Source organism: Dendrobates tinctorius, unplaced genomic scaffold (assembly GCF_039654945.1).
Source record: "Dendrobates tinctorius isolate UK_male_01 unplaced genomic scaffold, ASM3965494v1 ptg000044l, whole genome shotgun sequence".
Classification (NCBI taxonomy): domain Eukaryota; kingdom Metazoa; phylum Chordata; class Amphibia; order Anura; family Dendrobatidae; genus Dendrobates; species Dendrobates tinctorius.
This window is the reverse complement of record NW_027361712.1, coordinates 23,568,200-23,594,347: the sequence shown is the minus strand read 5'-3', so window position 1 is coordinate 23,594,347 and position 26,148 is coordinate 23,568,200. Positions and strand designations below refer to the sequence as shown.

The 26,148-nt window shown below is 42.2% G+C and overlaps 1 protein-coding gene across 1 annotated transcript; it reads left to right on the top strand.

Annotated features, from left to right (window-relative positions):
- Window positions 1-1,082: 1,082 nt before the first annotated feature.
- On the top strand, window positions 1,083-25,889 carry OXA1L (OXA1L mitochondrial inner membrane insertase). Its single transcript, XM_073575468.1, has 10 exons — window positions 1,083-1,265; window positions 5,685-5,801; window positions 14,787-15,018; window positions 15,111-15,254; window positions 15,509-15,594; window positions 17,498-17,662; window positions 17,746-17,850; window positions 23,556-23,718; window positions 25,094-25,174; window positions 25,345-25,889. Exons 1-10 carry the CDS (start codon window positions 1,173-1,175, stop codon window positions 25,449-25,451), a joined length of 1,293 nt encoding a protein of 430 aa, XP_073431569.1. The 5' UTR covers window positions 1,083-1,172; the 3' UTR covers window positions 25,452-25,889.
- The last annotated feature ends 259 nt before the right edge of the window (window positions 25,890-26,148 follow it).

Below are 26,148 nucleotides of genomic sequence, written 5' to 3'. Positions count from 1 at the left end.
CTCTGCCCATGCCGATCAGTAGTCAGTGACCTCTGTGTTTTAATCTATGACTGACAAGTCACGTCAATATGCAGGAACTGACAGCTGCCCATAATGTGCTATGTCCGCCATTGGTCATTAAGCAAAAATTAAATTCCTTTCCATATGAAAAGGTTCGTTATATTTGACTAGATGGTGGCCCGATTCTAACGCATCAGGTATTCTAGAGTGTCTCTCTCTCCGCACCGCAGATCTCCCGACGGAGGCGTGCGTCGTTCGAATGCGCTGATTGGCCGCGGCCAATCAGCACCGCGGGATTTTCGTTACAGACAGAATTAGAAGATTTTATAGTAGATAACGAAAAACTTCCTCAATTGTAGACTTTTTTTTAATCAATATAAAGGTTGGCCCGCAACTTTGTCCAAGCTTTTAATTTTGGCACTTGAGTTGTTCAGTTTCACATCCCTGCGCTAATGCGTTTTAAAGGTTTTGTTCCCGAAAAACCATAAACTTTTCCAGGGGTTTGTATCTGTACAATAAACTGATTTATCCTCCCAGCTCATCTAGTGCAGGGTGCCCCATGGTCTGCAGGAGACGTTCTACGAGCCTCCGGAAACCTGTGATTGGCTGCAGTGTTCAGACTTGGGCAATGCCCTGCCCGCTGCAGCCAATCACAAGCTGCGACTTTTCTCCGCTGCCGGAACACTGATGTCTCCTGTCAGGGCAGCCTGAGCTGGATCAGCCGCTGAGCATCAGTTCTCCATTTCTCGAAGCCCCGGGGAAACGGCTCTCTTTCTGGTCCGCCGTTGAATTACTAATTTCGCTCCAGTTGCCTCGTCTATGACAGCAATTCTGTCCCATTATATCAGGCTGAACGCCATGCTATGGGCGTCCATCTTGTTGATAAATGCCACTACGTAGCCATGAAAACCGCAGTCAGCTTTTCACGACCAGTACTTTACATTCTTTCCTGCAGTGTTAGTAAAAAGTGCGTCCGCCATTAGTGTCCTGCTGTCTTGTGAACCCCGCTATCATTTACGTCTTCCTCCTCACACTGTGACTGCACCAATGGCCGTCCGAGCGCTCTACTTCCTGTCACGTAATGACGGGGAGCCCGACTGCTGCTGTGTACGCACTGCGCCTGCGCGTAACCTTCCTGTCCTCGGTCTCTAGCCAGTGACGTCACGAGTAACATGGCGGCCTTCAGTATGGAAGCAGCATGCCGGGCAGTGCTGGGCCGGAGGTTACAAAGCGTCTGGAGGATGACGGAGGCTGCAGAGCGGCAGGTCAGGGCTGTGTTACATGTGACTATGGCAGAAGTGTCAGGTCTGACCGCTGCTGAATGATTACAGGTGTGAGGGAGAAGATCCCTGGAGGTCATGAGAAGGTCCGGACTGTAACAGAGGCTTCTTGCTGTGCCCTGAGAGGACAGATCCTGGGCACGTGTCTGAGTAATGGCCTCTTACAGCAGCCTGTCACTGAGCAGAAGGCCAAATTCACCAATGTGTGTGGCCATTGTGGGTGATGGGGTGATGAGGGTCCTGTGACCAGCGGTGAGCATCCTTGTAAGCCGGGCTGCGCGCGGCGGGTCTCTGTTTTCTGAGGGTTTGCATCAGTTCATGTAAGGAAAATGCCTATAACTGTGAACAACAAATAGGACGAAATAACTGAAAACCTAAGTGCATAACTATTCACCCCCTAAAGTCAGAGGCAATTACAGCTGCAAGTTGCTTTGGATAAGTCTCTATGAGCTTTCCACTGGGATTTTTGCCTATTCCTCAAGGCAAAACTGCTCCAATATATGAAGAATTGCAGGGGGGATATATTTGGTTATCCCACCGCTGCCACCAATATGTCACGAACTGTAGGGGTGTTTGGTTGCCCCCAGATCTTCAGCAGAGATTTATGTATATCCCACTTTCCGATTTGGAACTTGCAGCTATCCGGCGCCCCCCCCCTTACCCTCAAGTCAGGGAACTGCACCTAGGATAAGTAGTCGCCAGACGGGCCGCCTCACCGTGTACAGGCTAATGGGAAGGCTGCAGTGAGGGAGATGACTAATCCCAGTCCTAGGCGGGATATACACTTATCAAACTCCGTCCGTCACTGCCAGGGTCTCCCCCCAAAAGCCCAGAACACACTACGCCACCACCAGCTCCTGGTTCTATTCAAAATCTGGTCAGGAGCCACCCGATCAGTAGCGTTGGCTTAATTTAGTACAGAGGTCGTGGGGGTACGTTATAGAGTAAGGAGAAACGAAGCTAGTAATTTTATATCTTACTCCAAAAAAGTAGGCAGTGTTTACAAATATACAAAAAGATGTTCAAGTAAGGTAGTTTCCTCTGGTGAACAGCAGTTTTCAAGTCTGACCACAGATTCTCAATAGGATTAAGTACAACCAATGCCAGATTCATCATAACATTAACACCGGGTATACACACACCCTATAAGTGCATAAACCACTCCACTGTGGGATATCAGAGAACCACAGGAGTTTTATAAAATAAAATAATTTTTATTAACATGTACAAAGGGTAAAATTACACAACACATGCATAGACAATGAATTCAATATATACACCAAAACCGGGGTAATGTGATTCTACGCTCGCCATAAATGACAGTCATAATAATGTGACCCCAGTAATCAATCTCCCATGTCTAAAGATCAGAAAAAGACCAGACGTGAAACCCCATTGAAGGTAATTTATGGTGCCTCAAAAAAGTCAGGCCTACCATATAGCCTGATTATCCTGCTTTTTAAGTAAGAAAAGTCACCATGTAAAGGTAGAAGCACAAAAATGTGGGAGAGACAACATGGGGGGCGGTAAAAAGTACTCACATAGTAGAGCGCAGACATCGCAGCCCGGGACACCATGAATTACCTTCAATGGGGTTTCACGTCTGGTCTTTTTCTGATCTTTAGACATGGGAGATTGATTACTGGGGTCACATTATTATGACTGTCATTTATGACGAACGTAGCATCACATTACCCCGGTTTTGGTGTATATATTGAATTCATTGTTTATGCATGTGTTGTGTAATTTTACCCTTTGTACATGTTAATAAAAATTATCTTTTAGTATACAGATATACACCAGCGCTACCAATAGAAAAGGAGGGCTGCTGGTGCCTAGACAGAAGCTGTGCTTGTTCTGCCAAAAAAGGGTTAAATAAGTAAATAGAGAAAGACACCACGCTCACAGGAGGATTCACAGATAATAACATGAAAGTCCTGCCTTTCACACATAAGCCTGATAGTCAAAGCTGCAGGAGATGAAAATCTGCCACAGCAAGATACACTGATGAATGGTAAAGGACTTGTACAAACTTACCCTAGCTCTGCTGAATGAAGGTGCTGTGCTGATCACAGTGAATGATCCACAGAAATGCTGGAAAACCAGGTGAGAAGCTGGGAGGATGAAGTGAATGAACTAGTTGACTGGGGTGCAAGTAATGGAGAGAACTGGGCAGAGCCAGGATAGCTTCGGCCGGTAGCGTCCTGGATGCACAGCTGAGGGGGGCCGACACTGTCCTGCACTGACAGCGTGTGACGTCACAGGCTGAGGCTACGGAGCATAGCTGGGGCCAAAAACCTACGCCTTTCAAAGCAAAACGTGCTTCTTCATCAACCCTTTGGTTAGTGGTGCCTCTTGATTAATGGTGTTGCAGCCTCTGTGGCCTTTCAGAAAAGGTGTATATATACTGAGGGTGTGTGCACACGCTGCGGATTGTGCTGCGGAATTTTCCACACGGATTTGTCTAAATCCGCAGATAAAACCGCAGTTCAAAAGACTTGCGGTTTATCTACAGATTTTCTGCGGTTTAGCCTGTGGGTTTCCCCTGTGGTTTGTCACCTGCCATGTAGGCGGAGGCATGCGTCGTTCGAATGCGCTGATTGGACGCGGCCAGCCGGGCGTGACCAATCAGCGCCGTGGGATTTTCGTTACAGACAGACATACAGAATTAGATTTTATAGTAGATAAGGAAAAACTTCCTCAATTGTAGACTTTTTTTTAATCAATATAAAGGTTGGCCCGCAATTTTGTCCAAGCTTTTAATTTTGGCGCTCGGTTAGTTCAGTTTGACATCCCTGCACTAATGTGTTTTAAAGGTTTTGTTCCGGAAAAACCTTAAACCTTTCCAGGGGTTTGTATCTGTACAATAAACTGATTTATCCTAATAACTCCCAGCTCATCTAGTGTAGGGTGCCCCATGGTCTGCAAGAGACGTTCTACGAGCCTCCGGAAACCTGTGATTGGCTGCAGTGTTCAGACTTGGGCAATGCCTTACCGCTGCAGCCAATCACAAGCTGCAACTTTTCTCCACTGCTGGAACACTGATGTCTCCTGTCAGGGCAGCCTGAGCTGGATCAGCCGCTGAGCATCAGTTTTCCATTTATCGAAGCCCCGGGGAAACGGCTCTCTTTCTGTTCTGAACCTTACAATTTTTTTGTGTAGGTAAAGGCTTTTTTCCGTCCACTTCTCCATAAAGGCCACTTCTATGGAGTGTACTGCTTATTGTGGTCATATAGACAGATGTTCCAGTCTTTGCTTAACTCTGCAGCTCCGTCAGGGCTACCTTTGGTGTCTCTGCTGCCTCTCTGATTAATGCCCACCTTGCTGGGGCTGAGCGTTTTGGTGGGCAGCCCTCTCTTGGTGGGTTGATTGTGGGACCCTGTTCTTTCTATTTGATAAAAATGGATTTGATGGTGTTCTGGGGGAATCTTCAGAGATTGAAATATTTTTTTTATAAACCAACCCTGATTTGTAATTCTCAACAACTTTGTCCCTGACTTGTTTGGAGATCTCCTTGGTCTTCATGGTGTTTGGTTAGTGGTGCCTCTTGCTTAATGGTGTTGCAGCCTCTGTGGCCTTTCAGAAAAGGTGTATATATACTGAGGCTGTGTGCACACGCTGCGGATTGTCCTGCGAATTTTCCAAATCTGTTGACCTGCGGTTTATCTGCAGATTTTCTGCGGTTTAGCTTGCGGGTTTCCCCTGCGGTTTGACACCTGTCATGGAGCAGGTGCCAAACCGCAGCAGAATCCGCACAAAGAAGTGACATGCTGCGGATTTGAAACCGCAGCAAATCCGCACTGAAAATTCCGCACCATGTGCTCTGCGGATTTCATTTCCCATAGACTAAAAGGGTACTTTACAATGCAGCAGAATCCGCAACGTGTGCACACACCCTGACCGACCATGTGACACTTAGATTGCACACAGGTGGACTTCCTGTCACTAAGCATGTGACTTATGAAGGTAATTCCTTGCACCAGAAAATTTTAGGGGCTTTATCGCAGAAGAAGTGAATACATATGCACATGGCAATTTTTAGTTTTGTTTCCATAAATTTAAAGCGTGCCTATATTTTTCTCACTTCACCAACTTAGACTGTTTAGTGCTGGTGCATCACACACATCGGATTACAAAAATATTTAAACACAGGTTGTAATGTAACAAAATAGGTAAAAAGCCAAGGGAGGGTGGGGTGAACACTTTCGCCAGCCTCTGTTCTTTGTATGGTTTAGTGTAAAGTGCCACTTTGATAAAATCATGCCTGTTTGCAGTGGCCGGTGAGCCTCTGTTTCCATGGAACGTGCCGTGAGCAGTTCACATAAATATTACTATTACAACAGCTGTTATGTTTTGGAATAATGAAAAATCAATGACTAACTGTATTTGTGTTGTGTTTTTCAGTATCACAGATGCCCATCTACAGCTCGTCTGCACAAGGTGCGAGCTTCCGGGACACATCAACTGCTGTTCGTCACAAATGTTCGCCACCAAAGCACTGTAACCACTGCTGCCAGTCAGGTAAATATTCAGTCTTGGCGACCAATATATCTGCTGCCCCACGGTATTGTTGACACAGTTGCAGTGGTGATATGACTACAACATGTGACCAGTGCAGCCAGTTACTGCACTCAGTGATGATTCCGATGTAATCAACAGAAGATCAATGAGCCCAGTGATTGGCTGCAGTGGTTGACTGCTGTTGTCATGTCACCGCTGCAGCATTGGAGAGCTAGTGCTGCACCTGCGATGAGTGAGTAAAGAAGTGTATTGTATTTTTACTGCAGGCAGGCCTAATCATTAAAGGCTTTATCAAAGGGGTAGGATAAATCTAACCCTTAATCAGAAATCTAAAATGTCACTCTCTTGGGAACATAGGCAAATAAGAACACAGACATAAATCGAGAAAAATTCCCGTATAGTTACCCAGTGCCAATATCAGGACACCTGTTTAGCAGTAGTATAACTATATGGGATATATTATGAAGAAATATCTTATGACATATTAGACATATTAATGAAAGACAAGTTTCACCCAATCTATAAAGGGATGCTCAAGTTGATCCTTCAAACGATCATGGGGGGCATTAATCCAATAGCTACAATCCTCCTTGGAAGGAAGAGTCTCATGCCAAATAAGATCTTTGTGTGATGTCTGTGTGTTCTTGCTTGTCTACGTAGCCAGGAGAGTGACGATTTTGATTAAAGGTTATATTTTATCCTACCCTTTTGCTATAGCTTATTTGCATAATTATTAATGTGTCCTATTCTACATTTATTTTTTTGATTTATGCCAAATGCTTAAGCCTATGCAATAAAATAAATTCTTTATCCGTCATGAGAGCAGGTCACTTTGTGCTCCTTCACTGATGTGATCAGCTGCAAGTGCGCTGCTGATATACAAAGCCAGGCTCTTGCTGTAGCTGCTCCAAATCAGTGTAGCCATTCCAAGCAGCTTCAGTAGTGACAGCGGCATGTGAGTAGTGTGGCAGAAGGACAGCTGGCACCTTGTGATCTCGTTGCTGGGTTGCCAGCGAGTTGCTGTGGCACCCTTAGGCTAGGTTCACATTAGCGTTTGAGTCCGCAGCGTATCATCCGCATGTGCAAATGCATGCAAAACGCAAGTGTACGCAGCGCTTTTTATGCACATCTTACGCATGACGGGGAAAAACCGCTGCTTGTACATGCGTTTGTATGCGTTTTTGCATGCGTCTGCATTGTTTATGCGCGTGCATTAGATATGACACCAGACAACAAATGGGCGTGTCTCATGGGATTTCTATTTACATTTTGAAGAATGCATGCGTACGCCTGTCCTTGCGCACCAATGCATTCCCATAGACAGTAATGCATTTTTTTGACGCACTCGTGCATGCCTGCACATATTTGACGGATTTTTGACGCCTCAAAAAATGCAACATGTTCCTTTTTCCGGACACCACTGCAAAACGACGCATGCATACGCCTACGTACACCATGTTAAATATATGTACGCATGCGGATCTATGCAGATCAAATGCTGCACACACAAACGCTAATGTGAAACCAGCCTTAGACTTGACAATAGGCTGTAAGTCTATCAGATTCTGCCGGATACGGGTTCTGCTAGACTACCTATCATTATTATTTATTATCAGGGCTGTGGAGTCGGAGTCGGTGCTCATTTTGGTGGAGTCGGAGTTGGAGTCGGTATAAAATGGACCGACTCCTAAAATATATAATAAATTGGGTACAGTAATTCAATGCAGGATGTGCTGAATATTTTTTCATAGGAGTTTGGGAAAGTTATGAAATGTCCTATAAATGGCTGTTATATTCCTGATCTAAGGCTACATTCACACACAGCGTTTTTCCTGTGTTTTTTGAGGATACGTTTTTCAGCTGCAAAAGCTGATCATCTTTTTAAAAAACTGCATCACCTGAAAGGTTTTTGAGCTCTTAGATAATGTTTTCAATAGCAAAAGCAGATTAGAAATCTGCTCTATCTATCCATTTATCCATATCTGTCTATCCATATCGTATCTGTACCAAAAAGAATTAAAACTGGGTAGTACACCAATATATATTCTGTTCTATATAAATATCTTGATTATTGGATCATAAAAATGATTAAATGTCTGAGGTTCACATTATACTACAATAAATTTTTCACTTAAATATAAGCAATATGTGTGGGAGTCGGAGTCGTGGAGTCGGAGTTGGAGTCGGTGTAAGGGAAATTGAGGAGTCGGAGTCGCAGGTTTGGCTTACCGACTCCACAGCCCTGTTTATTATAGCGCCTTTTATTCCATGGCGCTATGTGAGGAGGGGTATACATCATAAAAACACAAGTACAGTAATCTTAAAAAAAAAATAAAAAAAAAAAAGTCATGACTGGTACAGAAGGATAGAGGACCCTGCCCGTGATGGCTCACAATCTACAAGGGATGGGTGAAGATACAGTAGGTGAGGGTAGAGCTAGTCGTGCAGTGGTTTGGTGGTTACTGCAGGTTGTAGGCTTGTCGGAAGAGGTGGGTCTTCAGGTTCCTTTTGAAGGTTTCGATGGTAGGCGAGAATCTGATATGTTGTGGTAGAGAGTTCCTGAGTAGGGGGGATGCGCAAGAGAAATCTTGTATGCGATTGTGGGAAGAGGAGATAAGAGGGGAGTAGAGAAGGAGATCTTGTGTGGATCGGAGGTTGCGTGCAGGTAAGTATCGGGAGACAAGGTCACAGATGTATGGAGGACACAGGTTGTGGATGGCTTTGTATGCCATGGTTAGGGTTTGGAACTGGAGTCTCTGGGTAATGGGGAGCCAGTGCAGGGATTGACAGAGGGGAGAGGCCGGGGAATAGCGGGGGGACAGGTGGATTAGTCAGGCAGCAGAGTTTAGAATAGATTGGAAGGGTGCGAGAGCATTAGAGGGGAGACCACAGAGCAGGCGGTTGCAGTGGTCAAGGTGGGAGAAGATGGAGTGCAAGGACTAGGTAATGTACTGCATTACACAAGAAGCCAGTGCATTTATGCAATCATAAGATCACTTGTTCAAATCAGCTTGAAGACTAAAAAGTAGTTGGAAAAGAAAAATAATTTTCTTTTAAATTAAAAAAAATCACCTTCCCCAAATTCCACCTTAACCCTTTCTGCCATGTGACGTACTATCCCGTCCATGTGCCCTGGGACTTGGTTCCCAGGGATGGGATAGTACGTCACAGTGATCAGAGTGAGCGCCGCTGATCGCGGCCGGGTGTCAGCTGATTATCACAGCTGACACCCGGCACTATGTGTCAGGGACGGTCACGGACCGCCCCCGACACGTTAACCCCTTGCACACCGTGATCAAACACGATCACGGTGTACCGGGGGTTAAAGAGAAGCAGCAGGGAGGGGGGGCTCCCTCCGTGCTTCCCTGAGCCCCCCCACAGCAGCGCAATGTGCAGCTCTGCTGCGGGGGCTACTTCCCTGCAGGTCCCCGGATCCAAGATGGCGACGTGGACCTTCGGGGGCTTGCAGGGAGCTGGCTTCCTCAGTGCCTGCAAAGCGCAGGCATGAGGAAGTCTGCTTCTATGCCTGTGACAGATCGCTGATCTGTCACAGCGATCTGTGATGTGACAGATCAGCGATTTGTCACATGACAGTGATGTCCCCCTTGGGACAATGTAAAAAGTAAAAAAAAAAAAAAAAATCGCTAAATAAATTAAAACAAAATATTCCCTAATTCATTTCTTAGAAATAAAAAAAAGACAATAAAAGTACACATATTTGGTATCGCCGCATCCGTAACGATCCGCCCTATAAAACTGTCCCATTAGTTAACCCCTTTAGTGAACCCCTTAAAAAATAAAAATAAAAAAAGAAGCAAAAAATAATGATTTATTATCATACCGCCGAACAAAAAGTGCAATAACGCGCGATCAAAAAGACACATATAAATATCCATGGTACCGCTGAAAGTGACATCTTGTCCCGCAAAAAACGAGCCGTCACACAGCGTCATCAGCGAAAAAATAAAAAAGTTATAGCTCGCAGAATAAAGCAATGCAAAAATAACTTTTTTATATAAAATTGTTTTCATTGCATAAAAGCGCCAAAACATAAAAAAAGACATAAATGAGGTATCGCTGTAACCGTACTGACCCGAAGAATAAAACCGCCTTATCAATTTTACCGCACGCGGAACGGTGTAAACGCACCCCCCAAAAGAAATTCATGAAGCGCTGGTTTTTGTTCATTCTGCGTCCCAAAAATCGAAATAAAAAGCGATCAAAAGATGTCACGTGCCCGAAAATGGTACCAATAAAAACGTCAACTCGTCCCGCAAAAAATAAGACCTCACATGACTCGGTGGGTCAAAAACGGAAAAATTATAGCTCTCAATATGTGGTGATGCAAAAACTATTTTTACAATAAAAAGCGTCTTTTAGCGTGTGACAGCTGCCAAACATAAAAACCCGCCATAAGTAGTAAATCACACACACACACACCCCCCCCCCCCCCCCGTTATCAGCCCCTTAGTTAGGGAAAAATAATGAAATTAAAAAAAAATTATTTCCATTTTTCCGTTAGGGCTAGGGCTAAAGTTAGGGCTGAGATTAGGGTTAGGGGTGTGTTGGGGTTAGGGTTGGAGTTAGAATTGGGGGTTTCCACTGTTTGGGCACATCAGGTGCTCTCCAAACGCAACATGGCGTCTGATCTCAATTCCAGCCAGTTCTGCGTTGAAAAAGTCAAATGGTGCTCCTTCCCTTCCAAGCTCTGCCATGCGCCCAAACAGTGTTTTACCCCACATATGGGGTATCAGCCTACTCAGGTCAAATTACAAACAACTTTTGGGGTCCAATTTCTCCTGTTACCCTTAGGAAAATAAAAAATTGGGGGCAAAAATACCATTTTTGTGGAAAAAAATGTGATTTTTTTTTTTTTTTATTTTCACGCCCAGGCGTTATAAACTTCTGTGAAGCACTGGGGGGTTCAAAGTGCTCACCACACATCTAGATAAGTTCCTCAGGGGGTCTAGTTTCCAAAATGGTGTCATTTGTGGGGGGTTTCCACTGTTTAGGTACATCACAGGCTCTCCAAAGGCAACATGATACCCGCTGACCATTCCATCAAAGTCTGCATTCCAAAACGTCACTACTTCCCTTCCGAGCCCCGACGTGTGCCCATACAGTAGTTTTCTCCCACATATGCGGTATCAGCGTACTCAAGACAAATTGGACAACAACTTTTGGGGTCCAATTTCTCCTGTTACTCTTGGGAAAATAAAAAAATTGGGGACTAAAAGATCATGTTTGTGGAAAAAATACGATTTTTTTATTTTCACACCCGGGCGTTATAAATGTCTGTGAAGCACTGGGGGGGTTCAAATTGCTCACCACACATCTAGATAAGTTCCTTGGGGGGGTATAGTTTCCAAAATGGTATCATTTGTGGGGGGGTTTCCACTGTTTTGGTACATCAGGGGCTTTCCAAACGCGACATGGTGTCCGATCTCAATTCCAGCCAAAAAAGTCAAATGGCGCTGCTTCCCTTCTGAGCTCTGCCATGCGTCCAAATAGTCGTTTACACCCACATATGGGGTATCAGCGTACTCAGGACAAATGGCACAATAACTTTTAGGGTCCTGTTACCCTTGGGAAAACAAAAATTGGGGGTGAAAAGATCATTTTTGTGGAAAAAAATATGATTTTTTTAATTGTACCGCTGTACGTTATAAACTTCTGTGAAGCCCTTGTGGGTTCAAAGTTCTCACCACCTACCTAGATAAGTTCCTAGGGGGGTGTAGTTTCCAAAATGGGGTCACTTGTGGGGGGTTTTCACAGTTTATGCACATCAGGGGCTCTCCAAACGTGACATGGCGTCCGATCTGAATTCCATCCAATTTTGCATTGAAAAAGTCAAACGGCGCTCCTTCCCTTCTGAGCTCTGCCATGCACCGAAACAGTGGTTCCCCCCCACATATCAGGTATCAGCGTACTCAAGACAAATTGCACAATATCTTTTCCAGTCCATTTTCTCCTGTTACCCTTGGTAAAATAAAAAAAATTGAACCTGAAGTATTTTTTTTGTGAAAAAAAGTTAAATGTTCATTTTTTTTTTAAAATATTTAAAAAATTCCTGTGACGCACCTGAAGGGTTAATAAACTTCTTGAATGTGGTTTTGAGCACCTTAAGGGGTGCAGTTTTTAGAATGGTGTCACTTTTGGGTATTTTCTATCATATAGACCCCTCAAAGTGGCTTCAAATGTGATGTGGTCCGTAAATATAAAATGGTGTTGCAAAAATGAGAAATCGCTGGTCAACTTTTAACCCTTATAACTTCCCAACAAAAAAAAAAAATTTGGTTCCAAAATTGTGCTGATGTAAAGTAAACGTGGGAAATGTTACTTATTAAGTTTTTTGTGTGCCGTATCTCTGTGATTTAAGGGCATAAAAATTCAAAGTTGGAAAATTGCGAAATTTTCAAAAATTTCGCCAAATTTCCGTTTTTTTCACAAATAAACGCAAGTTATTTGAATGAAATTTTACCACTAACATGAAGTACAATATGTCACGAGAAAACAATGTCAGAATCACCGGGATCCATGGAAGCGTTTCAAAGTTATTACCTCATAAAGGGACAGTGGTCAGAATTGTAAAAATTGGCCCGGTCATGAACGTGCAAACCACCCTTGGGGGTTAAGGGGTTAAGATTAAAAAAAATGTCCTTTAAGTAACATATGTATGCTTTCTTTTATGGGAAAATTGTAATATTTATTGCTGTCAAAATATGGCAACACAAAATCAATTTTTTATATTTTTTTTTCAAATAGTGTATTTGTTATCATACAACTACACAAATGATTGTGTCCAATAAGTGAGCTTTGGAACATTTCCACATGCATTTTTTACAAGGTTTTTATTTGCGTTTTTACCTATTTGGGTGGGTGAAAAGTGCTGCAAAAATGTGAAATGACATGCTGCATTTTGGAAAAAAAAATACATGGCTCAAAATATGCACAGAAGAAAAACTGCATGGGCAAGAAATTTCAGAAATGTCACAGATTATGCTGGTACTGTAAAACACTGCATATTTTATGTTTGGTAATAAGTTTTATGTACCTCCAAAGTGGTGCCACTGATAAATACAACTGCCACAAAAACAAGCAGTCATTCATCTATGTCATAACATACTAACAGTAACATAGTTTTGAAGGCTGAAGGAAGACCTTATGTCCATCTAGTTCAACCTATTTTTAGTGCAGCTGTTCTGCGTTGTTGATCCTGGGGAAGGCAAAAAACCCACAGAGTAGAAGCCAATTTTCTCCATAGGGAAAAAAATTCCTTCCCCTAAGCTGGGTCAACCATCTACCTATAATATTATGTTATTCGTAACCTTCTATACTGTTACTCACAAGAAAAGCATCCATTCCTTTCTTAAATTCATTCAATGAGTTGGCCATCACCACTTCCTCAGGAAGAGAATTCCAGAGCCTCACTGCTCTTACCGTGAAGAACCCTCTTCTATGCTGGTGCATGTCAGCGGATTAAATATAACTCCTGGAAAGCATCGATAAAAAAAACTAGAAAATAAATAAAATGCTTTGCCCTGAAGGCCTAAGATGGGTGAGTCTTTAAATAGTTAAGGAAGAAGCAATGCAGGCAGGGATGTAATAGAAGTCTTATTTTTCACTTGGCTTTTCCATAGTATAAGTAAAGGTTAATTTACTAGGTAGTCTTATAAATGCCTATTTTTGCATTTGCTTTCAGGAACCTGTATTTAGTAAACATATCTTTGTTATATGGGACTTAATATACTTAGACCAAAAATCCGCAGAGTTTCAATGAATGCCAAGCTATTATATTAAAGTTTGCCGATGTCCAAAACGCACCATCATTTTACCATCCTAGGAAGATAAGTTCCAAGACAACCTAGTCAGGTCCTACTGTTCCATCCATACGCAACTGCATTCAGCATCTAGATCCAGTTCAATATAGAATATCGATTCGTGGCTCAAATATTGTCACCTGCTCCAAGGGGGTTTGGTGAACTGTTACCTGTCTAATGAATGGAGTATATTGTGAATAACCAGTAGATGCCAATAATATAATGTAGTATATTGATAATACTCACAAAACGTGTTAAAAAGTGGTTGTATTAAAGTGAAGCTCTGGAGGGAGACCTGTGTCCGATCCATAAATCTTAACAGCTCATTTACATATTAAGAAAAATGAGGATTTCGCAAGGATAAGCCATCGGATCTCGGATATCAAGGTATGTTGTTCAGCTTCCTATGACATATGGCCATATAGACAGCTTAGGAGGGACGAGCCTACTGACTAATTACCTGTAAAAAAAAAATATTCCTGATTTGTGAGATTACCAATAAATTGCTATATATATTTTTATATCTAATGGTTCTGCACCATATACTCCTATTCATCAGGCAGGATGCAGATTTACAAACCTACCTATACAGGAGACAATATTTGATTTGTGGCAGGGATGATGAATATTTGCTGACTGCAGCTGCTTCTGGATAGATCAATAATAGAACCTGACCTTGGTTTTCCCGTATGGCAAAATGGTGGTGAGTTTTGGACATCACCAAACTTTGGTGGTATTTCTAACAGCTTGGTGTTGAAGAGCGTTGAACTTTGTTGCATAGACTTGGGATTTGGTGACTTAGCCCATTCACTGGCAGCAACTTGTCTTAAAGCTAATGGGTTGATGAGGCCCCACACCTATCTGTATCATTTATACTGTTCGTAGTGTGCCCATCACATCTAGATACTGAAGAACAGATCTGCTGATTTTACTGCACTTGTATAGGGGAGGCTGGTCAATAACTGTGCGCATTGAGTGTGCTGCGCCCTGATAGGACAAGCACGTTCAATGTGACAGATCGGCAATAGACTGTGTTCAGGAAATATGGAAGAAGTTGCGTTTACTCGATGGCTTACAGTTGCATTTTTATGTTTCTTCTTTTTGCTCTAGGACTTTATTTCCTTTAGATTAGCCATGTAGTCTCATTTGTCATGTTTCTTTTTAGATCCCAGTTGTCTCTGAGGCTCAATTACCACCATCCCCTCCGGTTCCTGAACCTCTCCTTCCATCACCAGTCTCTGAAGTTGCCCCCACAGTGACAGAAACACTTGGTCAAGTGGATCAAAGTTTGAGTGAACTGGGGCTTGGGGGTTACAGTCCTGTTGGTTTAATTCAAAACTTCCTGGAAATATTACACGTAGATGTGGGCATTCCCTGGTGGGGGGCAATTGTGACAGGTAATTGTATTCTCAGCATTCCTCTATCTTCTGACCCCTTTATTGGACAGCGCCTATCCTTGTACTTACTGTCAGATTTTGCTTTCTTTCAGGCACCGTTCTTGCACGTATTTTGGTTTTTCCTCTAATAGTCAAAGGACAGCGAGAAGCAGCTAAACTGAATAACCACATGCCTCAAATCACCGCATTGTCAGCTAAAATGAACGACGCCAAGCGATCAGGCAACAGGTTTGAATGTAAGAGCATAACGGGACGATATAACATACTAATGTAAAAAATAGGGAAGTAATTGTCTACGGCAGACCCAATCTTCCCTGCTCTTATTTTCCAGAGGTTTTTTGTAACAGCATGCACCAGATTGTGGTGGGCATCTCGCCTACTGTGGTATTACCATTGGTGACTAATAGCTTAGAAATTATATGAAACTATAGGTCAGAAATTGCTAACATTGTACCATATTAGTTTTTGATTTCGTGTTTCTTCTCATTAGTTTCCAAAGCATACTCTGACCTCACGCTGTATCAGAAGAAACATGATGTCAATCCTCTCCGTGGATTTTTGGTGCCTCTGGTCCAGGTATGTTGTGTTGTGAAAAAGTGGTCTTTAGAAATTAAAAAAAAAAAATCCAACCACTGTATGTTTCATAATGTATCACCATGATGTCTTTTTTGACAAAAGATTTACATATACTAGTGAGACAATGTAGTGTTGATTTAATCGGCTGCCTCACAAACAGCTTTTTGACACATTTGGTCTTCCAAAATCTATGGTAACATTTTGGAAATTGAATATATACAGCTTTTGTTTTGTTTTTCCAACACAGCCTGGTCGGCGTATATTTTCTCCAAAGACTTTTTTTTTTCAAAAACCTGAGGAAATATAAAAAGAATGGCAAAAAATCACAAACGTATGAGGCCTGACTCGCTATTCCATTAGTTAGGTTTTTGTTAAGCCTGTGTTTGATTTTCCTCTGAATTCTTCTTTTCATTTACTCCTTTTATGAAGTCTATTTTATCTTTTTTTTTTTTTTGGTTTGACAGTTTGGGAAGGTTGTTGTGTTTTTCTTGTTTTTTTTTTTTGTTTAGATGTTTGCGACAAATTCCTCAATTGTGAATTTTTAAAAAGTCGCAACATTTTTGCACAAATTTACTCCTGTCCTCCCGACCAGAGAGATTTTAAGTATACCTGCAAATTTTGTGTCAATTTAGCAGAGCATGTGAATTTTCAGTCTATACGAAAACTAAAAAGGAGTAAAATATGAATACAAAGAACATTTTTTACTTTTCGCAAAATTCTTGAACTATGTGCACCATTTTGAAGAATTTGGTGTCAAAACACCAGCGAATACCAGAAACTAAAAAACAAAAAGTGACTTAAAAAGATAAGTGCAAATGATTAATCGGGACCATTGGTGTTTTTTAACATTTGTTTGAAGAGCATGTGTATGTAACATGGGCCATAATTTCTGCTTTCCCAGAAGAAGCGGTAGATCAGGCCTGGGTGGCTGCCTGCATAGTGGAGATCTTTGGTAATATTATTATTATTATTGTTCCTTTAGAGGTTTGGTATATTCAGGCTGTGTACTGTCTTGGGGATACTCATGTAAGGTCTTTTACTTTTTTGTGACATTTGTGAATTTTACTGGCATGAAAATACTTATCTTGACCCAATTTGCACTCTACCCTCCCTATGCAGGTAGCCTCCATTCACTTTTTTCTCTTCTGGATAAACTATTGGGTATCTGAAGTATATGCACATCTCTTAATATTTCTATATTCATGTTTTTTTTTTTTTAAAGTTTTTCACTCATCCCACTATTTTGTCATTTATAACTTACAGGTAATGTGATAAAATAATAAGCCGGGATCACACATGTGAGAAACTCGGACGAGTCTCGCATCTTAATACCTGGCACTGCCGCCGGCACTCGGTAGTGGAGAGTGCGGCTGCATAGAAATCCACTCGTCCGAGTTTCTCGCATGTGTGATCCTGGCTTTGGGGTATATACACGTTCTCTAACCCCCGTCGCTCCAGGGCAGGCTGTTACTGTGGTGACGGGATAGGGAGCGATGACCTTCCATTTCTCCCTTACCTGACTGCTAAAGTCATGTGATTGACTGCAGCAGTCAGATCACTGAAACTAGACATTTGCTGTACGTTGAATGAATCCAAGTCCAGCCACCTGACTTGTGCAGCCAATCACAGGCCTCACCAGTCAGCGGAGCTTAAAATACCTCTATCGCTTTGCCTCCAAGCCTATGCTAGAGTAAGAAGGGTAAGAATACTTGCCTAATTTATGACATTTTTGTAAGTCTGACAACGTTTAGAGTGCCGGTAAGAAAATTTGATTTACCAGGGTCATAAATAATTACTAATGTTTTATAATATAAGTTCTTGTTTGATATAACTTAATAAATACCTGCATAGAACTATATGGTTCCATTCTGTATACATTAACATTGTCATCTCCGTCCTCCAGGCACCTATATTTATTTCCTTTTTTGTGGCCCTGAGGCAGATGTCTTATCTTCCTGTTCCAAGCCTGCAAACTGGTGGTCTCTGGTGGTTTGCCGACCTAACTGTAGCTGACCCATATTATATCCTGCCGCTAGTAGTCACAACCAGCATGTGGGCAGTTCTAGAGGTAAAGACTTGTATTGTTAACCTCTATTAGTGTTATTTCTTGGTATATAGTCTAGTTCCAGATTGTTGTTTTTTTTCCCGTAGCTCGGAGCAGAGTCTGGAGTAAATAATCCTAATCTCAAAATTATGAAGACTGTTTTTCGTGTTATGCCGCTGGTTATTTTGCCTCTCACAATCAACTTCCCCACTGTAAGTAACCCGAGTATGGCCAGCAGACTCACTTACTGTGTGTTATCCGCTGTGATTTATGTGAACAGCAAGTGGTGCTTTAACCCCTTCCTGACATGAGACGTACTATCCCGTCCACGGTACCCGGGCCCGTATGACCGTGGACGGGATAGTACGTCTACCGCGATCAGCGGCGCCCACGTGGTGAGCGCCGCTGATCGCGGCCGGGTGTCAGCTGATTATCACAGCTGACACCCGGCACAATGTGTCAGGGGCGGTCACGGACCGCCCCCGACACATTAACCCCTTGCACACCGCGATCAAACGCGATCGCGGTGTACCGGGAGTTAAAGGGAAGCATCGGCAGGGAGGGGGCTCCCTCCGTGCTTCCCTGAGCCCCCCACGGCAGCGCAATGTGCAGCGCTGCTGCGGGGGACTCCTATCCTCCAGGCCCCCGAATCCAAGATGGCGACGGGGGCCTTCGGGGGCCTGGGGAAGCTGGCTTCCTCAGTGCCTGCAAAGCGCAGGCATGAGGAAGCCTTGTGCACTGCCTGTGACAGATTGCTGATCTGTCACAGTGATCTGTGATGTGACAGATCAGCGATCTGTCACAGGACAGTGATGTCCCACCTGGGACTATGTAATAAAGTAAAAAAAAATTTAAAAAAAAGTGTAAAAATAAATTAAAAAAAATCGCCAAATAAATTAGTAAAAAAAAAAAAAATATTCCCCAATAAATTCATTTTTTTAAAATAATAAAAAAAAAAAACAATAAATGTACACATATTAGGTATCGCCGCGTCCGTAACGACCTGCCCTATAAAACTGTCCCATTAGTTAACCCCTTTAGCGAACCCCTTAAAAAATAAAAATAAAAAACGAAGCAAAAAATAATGATTTATTATCATACCGCCAAACAAAAAGTGCAATAACGCGAGATCAAAAAGACGCATATAAATATCCATGGTACCGCTGAAAACGTCATCTTGTCCCGCAAAAAACAAGCCGCCACACAGCATCATCAGCAAAAAAATAAAAAAGTTATAACTCGCAGAATAAAGCGATGCAAAAATAATTATTTTTTATATAAAATAGTTTTCATTGCATAAAACCGACAAAAACATAAAAAAAGACCTAAATGAGGTATCGCTGTAACCGTACTGACCCGAAGAATAAAAGCGCTTTATCAATTTTACCGCACGCGGAACGGTGTAAACGCACCCCCCCCAAAAGAAATTCATGAAACGCTGGTTTTTGTTCATTCTGCGTCCCAAAAATCGGAATAAAAAGCGATCAAAAAATTTCACGTGCCCGAAAATGGTACCAATAAAAACGTCAACTCGTCCCGCAAAAAATAAGACCTCACATGACTCGGTGGGTCAAAATACGGAAAAATTATAGCTCTCAATATGTGGTGATGCAAAAACTATTTTTACAATAAAAAGCGTCTTTTAGCGTGCGACAGCCGCCAAACATAAAAACCGCCATAAATAGTAAATCAAACCCCCCGTTATCACCCCTTTAGTTAGGGAAAAATAATAAAATAAAAAAAATGTATTTATTTCCATTTTTCCATTAGGGTTAGGGCTAGGGTTAGGGCTAGGGGTGTGTTGGGGTAGGGTTAGGTTAGGGTTAGGGCTAGGGTTAGGGCTAGGGCTAGGGCTAGGGCTAGGGCTAGGGTTAGGGCTAGGGTTAGGGCTAGGGTTAGGGTTAGGGGCGTGTTGGGGTTCGGGTTGGAGTTAGAATTGGGGGTTTCCACTGTTTGGGCACATCAGGGGCTCTCCAAATGCAACATGGCGTCTGATCTCAATTCCAGCCAATTCTGAGTTGAAAAAGTCAAATGGTGCTCCTTCCCTTCCAAGCTCTGCTATGCGCCCAAACAGTGTTTTACCCCCTCATGTAGGGTATCAGCCTACTCAGGACAAATTGCAAAACAATTTTTGGGGTCCAATTTCTCCTGTTACCCTTAGGAAAATAAAAAATTGGGGGCAAAAATATCATATTTGTGGAAAAAAAATGATTTTTTTATTTTCACGTCCGAGTGTTATAAACTTCTGTGAAGCACTTGGGGGTTCAAAGTGCTCACCACACATCTAGATAAGTTCCGTGGGGGGTCTAGTGTCCAAAATGGGGTCACTTGTGGGGAGTTTCAATAGTTTAGGTACATCAGGGGCTCTCCAAACGCACATGACAACCGCAGACCATTCCATCAAAGTCTGCGTTCCAAAACGTCACTGCTTCCCTTCCGAGCCCCGACGTGTGTCCATACAGTAGTTTTCTCCCACATATGGGGTGTCAGCGTACTCAGGACAAATTGGACAACAACTTTTGGGGTCCAATTTCTCCTGGTACCCTTGGGAAAATAAAAAAAATGGTGACTAAAAGATCATGTTTGTGGAAAAAATACGAATTTTTTATTTTCACGCCCGGGCGTTGTAAACTTCTGTGAAGCACTGGGGGGGTCAAAGTGCTCACCACACATCTAGATAAGTTCCTTGGGGGGTCTAGTTTACAAAATGGTGTCATTTGTGGGGGGTTTCCACTGTTTAGGTACATTAGGGGCTCTCCAAAGGCAACATGACACCCGCAGACCATTCCATCAAAGTCTGCATTCCAAAACGTCACTACTTCCCTTCCGAGCCCTGACGTGTGCCCATACAGTAGTTTTCTCCCACATATGGGGTAGCAGCGTACTCAGGACAAATTGGAAAACAACTTTTGGGGTCCAATTTCTCCTGGTACCCTTGGGAAAATAAAAAAAATGGTGACTAAAAGATCATGTTTGTGGAAAAAATACGAATTTTTTATTTTCACGCCCGGGCGTTGTAAACTTCTGTGAAGCACTGGGGGGGTCAAAGTGCTCACCACACATCTAGATAAGTTCCTTGGGGGGTCTAGTTTACAAAATGGTGTCATTTGTGGGGGGTTTCCACTGTTTAGGTACATTAGGGGCTCTCCAAAGGCAACATGACACCCGCAGACCATTCCATCAAAGTCTGCATTCCAAAACGTCACTACTTCCCTTCCGAGCCCTGACGTGTGCCCATACAGTAGTTTTCTCCCACATATGGGGTAGCAGCGTACTCAGGACAAATTGGAAAACAACTTTTGGGGTCCAATTTCTCCTGGTACCCTTGGGAAAATAAAAAAATGGTGACTAAAAGATCATGTTTGTGGAAAAAATACGAATTTTTTATTTTCACGCCCGGGCGTTGTAAACTTCTGTGAAGCACTGGGGGGGTCAAAGTGCTCACCACACATCTAGATAAGTTCCTTGGGGGGTCTAGTTTACAAAATGGTGTCATTTGTGGGGGGTTTCCACTGTTTAGGTACATTAGGGGCTCTCCAAAGGCAATATCACACCCGCAGACCATTCCATCAAAGTCTGCATTCCAAAACGTCACTACTTCCCTTCCGAGCCCCGACGTGTGCCCATACAGTAGTTTTCTCCCACATATGGGGTATCAGCATACTCAGGACAAATTGGACAACAACTTTTGGGGTCCAATTTCTCCTGGTACCCTTGGGAAAATAAAAAAATGGTGACTAAAAGATCATGTTTGTGGAAAAAATACGAATTTTTTATTTTCACGCCCGGGCGTTGTAAACTTCTGTGAAGCACTGGGGGGGTCAAAGTGCTCACCACACATCTAGATAAGTTCCTTAGGGGGTCTAGTTTCCAAAATGGTGTCATTTGTGGGGGGTTCCACTGTTTTGGTACATCAGGAGTTTTCCAAACGCGACATGGTGTCCGATCTCAATTCCAGCCAAAAACGTCAAATGGCGCTGCTTCCCTTCCGAGCTCTGCCATGCCCCCAAATAGTGGTTTACCCCCACATGTGGGGTATCAGCGTACTCAGGACAAATTGCACAATAACTTTTAGGGTCCTGTTACCCTTGGAAAAATAAGAATTGAGGGTGAAAAGATCATTTTTGTGGAAAAAATATGATTTTTTAATTGTATGGCTTTATGTTATAAACTTCTGTGAAGCCCATGGGGGTTCAAAGTTCTCACCACACATCTAGATAAGTTCCTTAGGGTGTCTAGTTTCCAAAATGGTGTCATTTGTGGGGGGTTTCCACTGTTTTGGTACATCAGGGGTTTTCCAAACGCGACATGGTGTCCGATCTCAATTCCAGCCAAAAACGTCAAATGGCGCTGCTTCCCTTCCGAGCTCTGCCATGCGCCCAAATAGTGGTTTACCCCCACATGTGGGGTATCAGCGTACTCAGGACAAATTGCACAATAACTTTTAGGGTCCTGTTACCCTTGGAAAAATAAGAATTGAGGGTGAAAAGATCATTTTTGTTTAAAAAATATGATTTTTTAATTGTATGGCTTTATGTTATAAACTTCTGTGAAGCCCATGGGGGTTCAAAGTTCTCACCACACATCTAGATAAGTTCCTTAGGGGGTCTAGTTTCCAAAATGGTGTCATTTGTGGGGGGTTTCCACTGTTTTGGTACATCAGGGGTTTTCCAAACGCGACATGGTGTCCGATCTCAATTCCAGCCAAAAACGTCAAATGGCGCTGCTTCCCTTCCGAGCTCTGCCATGCGCCCAAATAGTGGTTTACCCCCACATGTGGGGTATCAGCGTACTCAGGACAAATTGCACAATAACTTTTAGGGTCCTGTTACCCTTGGGAAAATAAAAATTGGGGTGAAAAGATCATTTTTGTGGAAAAAATATGATTTTTTAATTGTACCGCTGTACGTTATAAACTTCTGTAAAGCCCTTGTGGGTTCAAAGTTCTCACCACATATCTAGATAAGTTCCTTGGGGGGTCTAGTTTCCAAAATGGGGTCACTTGTAGGGGGTTTCCACTGTTTAGGTACATCAGGGACTCTCCAAACGTGACATGGCGTCCAATCTGAATTCCAGCCAATTTTGCATTGAAAAAGTCAAACGGCGCTCCTTCCATTCTGAGCTCTGCCATGCGCCGAAACAGTCGTTCCCCCCCACATATCAGGTATCTGCGTACTCAGGACAAATTGCACAATAACTTTTGCAGTTCAATTTCTCCTGTTACCCTTGGTAAAATAAAAAAAATTGAACCTGAAGTATTTTTTTTATGAAAAAAAGTTAGATGTTCATTTTTTTTTAAATATTCAAAAAAAATTCCTGTGACGCACCTAAAGGGTTAATAAACTTCTTGAATGTGGTTTTGAGCACCTTAAGGGGTGCAGTTTTTAGAATGGTGTCACTTTTGTGTATTTTCTATCATATAGACCCCTCAAAGTGGCTTCAAATGTGATGTGGTCCTAAAAATAAAATGGTGTTGTAAAAATGAGAAATCGCTGGTCAACTTTTAACCCTTATAACTTCCTAACAAAAAAAAATTTTGGTTCCAAAATTGTGCTGATGTAAAGTAAACATGTGGGAAATGTTAGTTATCAAGTTTTTTGTGTGCCTTATCTCTGTGATTTAAGGGCATAAAAATTCAAAGTTGGAAAATTGCGAAATTTTCAAAATTTTCGCCAAATTTCCGTTTTTCTCACAAATAAACGCAAGTTATTTGAATGAAATTTTACCACTAACATGAAGTACAATATGTCACGAGAAAACAATGTCAGAATCACCGGGATCCATGGAAGCGTTCGAGAGTTATGACCTCATAAAGGTACAGTGGTCAGAATTGTAAAAATTGGCCCGGTCATGAACGTGCAAACCACCCTTGGGGGTGAAGGGGTTAAATTTGAACTTTTCTGCTGTTCTTTTATAGGCTGTTTTCACATATTGGGTCACTTCGAACTTTTTCTCTATCGCCCAAGTGGCTTTCTTAAGAATTCCTGCTGTCCGACAGAAGCTGAGGATACCAGAGCAAATCAAGCATGATTCATCAGTTCTCCCTACCCAGGATGGCTTCATAAAGAGCATGAAAAGCGGTCAGTTTTATCCGTTTTACTGTGACGTGTGTTGCTTGTTTTTTTGTTGTTTTTTTTGTTCTGCTTATGGCTATTAAAACGGCAATTTAGAGTCCTGAAGTTCAGATTTTCTGCAGAAAGGTGCTGGTAACCCCTGCGTTAGAGACTCGTTCATTTAAATTGGGGTAAAATAGCCCTGCACGCTGCCTGATTAGGGTTTGTGGAAACCCTGCAGATTATGGTGGCGGAAAATTCGTAGAATATTGCACCTAATTCAGATGTCCATATATCATGAGCCACGGTTTTCGGACTGACCATTAATCGATTGACCTGAAGCCTCATAGTTCATCTAGCACTACATTTTGGTTTTCTTTTATAATGAAAAGCGTATTGCGGATGTGAATAATATATTGGTCTCTTAAATTCACTATTATATCTCTGTCTAATGTTTCATTAATCTCTTGGATTTCTTAACATTGCTTACATTGAAAGGTTATTATGTCTATGCAGTTCATAGCTGATAAATGTTAGTTCGTCATAGGTTGGCACCAGGCCCTCAATCAGAATAGCTGATTAAAGGGGTTTTCCTACAAACAAAAGTTCACTTTAATTAATAGATCATGGAATAATAACTTTCACAACTGGATGTGTTTAAATAAAAGGTTCCTGTGCTGAGATAATCTTATATATGTGTCCCTGCTGTGTACTGTGTAATGGCCGTGTCTGACCTTGTAGGAACATAGTCTGATCATATCACATCTCCTAGCCAGGGGAGGAACCAGAAGAGAATATACAGATATTACAGCACTGAGTGAAGTAAAAGCTTGATAACAGGCACGGAAATATTTTACCTCCCAAAAATAATCAGCTGTGATCCCCTGCTGTCCTGTCTGTATACTCTTTTGCTTCCCCCCTGCCCAGGAGCTGTGGAATGATCAGACCATGTTTCTGCACAGTCAGACACAGGCATTACACAGTACACAACAGGGGCACATTTATAAGATTATCTCAGCACAGGAACATTTTATTTAAACACATCCAATTGTGAAGTTTATTATTCCAAGAACTATTGAATAACATGAACTTTTAATGTTCATTCTCCCAGGTTGTGCCTGCTAACTTCCGCTTTTTTTCAAGTCAACAGCACTGATCAATGGGCACAACACTGCGTCAACTGTCTTGGTACCGTAAGCTCCAACTTCAAGTGGAGTAGCAGGGCACGTGCATGACCAACAGATTCCACCGCGCCTTACATTGATATCACCGTTCAGATCATAAAAATTGATATCAATTTTATAGGAAGACAATTAACCCATCAGAGTGATTTTGGAGATTTGAAAGGAAGCCAGCGCATACAAATTTCTTTCCGTGATCATCTGCACTTTTTGTCTTACAGGTTGGAACAACGCACAACTTGCTCAGCAACTGAATGATAGAGAACACAAAATAAAACATCACCTGGACATTGCAGCGAAAGGTTAGCATGCTGCCAGTACTACATGTACAGCTATAATGTAGTCAGATTTAAGTAGCTGTAAGTGGATCTGATAGATGAGCATGGCGGATTCAAGCACATCTAATATTGCTAGGGTGTTTGGGATGCTGGGGGGAGGCTCTCATTAACCCTAGGCTTTCTTTTTTTTACAGGACCACTGCGACAGACCTTTGCTCAAAATCCTTTGCAGCAGCGTGAGAAGACACCGGTATCTCCAAGAAAAACCAAAACTAAACCATGGCAAGACACAATTGGATGAACCACAAACCTATGCACCCAGTCACGATGAACTGATTAATCTCTGCCAGGCTCATGTGGCATTAACTGAACTTTCCCAGGACTCTGAGATAAAAACAAAATAAATTACCAAGTTGATCCCGGATGAATAAACAGTGGATCCTGTGTAATATTTAAGAGTAACATTGAATCATTGGATGTCTGGATAAGAAATACTGAAACAAACCCCACAACTTATAAGATGATGCTTCATACATAGACATTTTTTAAAAGACTATGACATTTATATGTCATTGTAGTATTAAATCGCCTCTTTAACTTTGCATTCAGTGCAACACGCTATCTTGGAGATACTATATATCGCCTTTATACACCAGTTCAGTGGAAGAGAAGCAAGGTCATCAAGATGTGTTTGAAGTGTAGACTATACACTTTATAAAGAAATATTGCATTCATTGTTTATTAGTTACAACTATTTTTTACATGGTTTAATTTTCTTATTCTCAAAACTAATTGGGCAATTGCTGAGCTATTTCATAGTCCGGTACAGCACGGTACTTTATTTCATGGCAGATTTTAAAATAGAGATTGTATGTAATTCCAAGTGTTACAGTTTAGAAGACCTGCCATGAGTCTAAAGCCAACTAATGTGAATGATCACAGAATACTTTCCGGTTAAAGAAAAACTTCTTGCCACCCTTTAGCCAAGTCAAGAACAC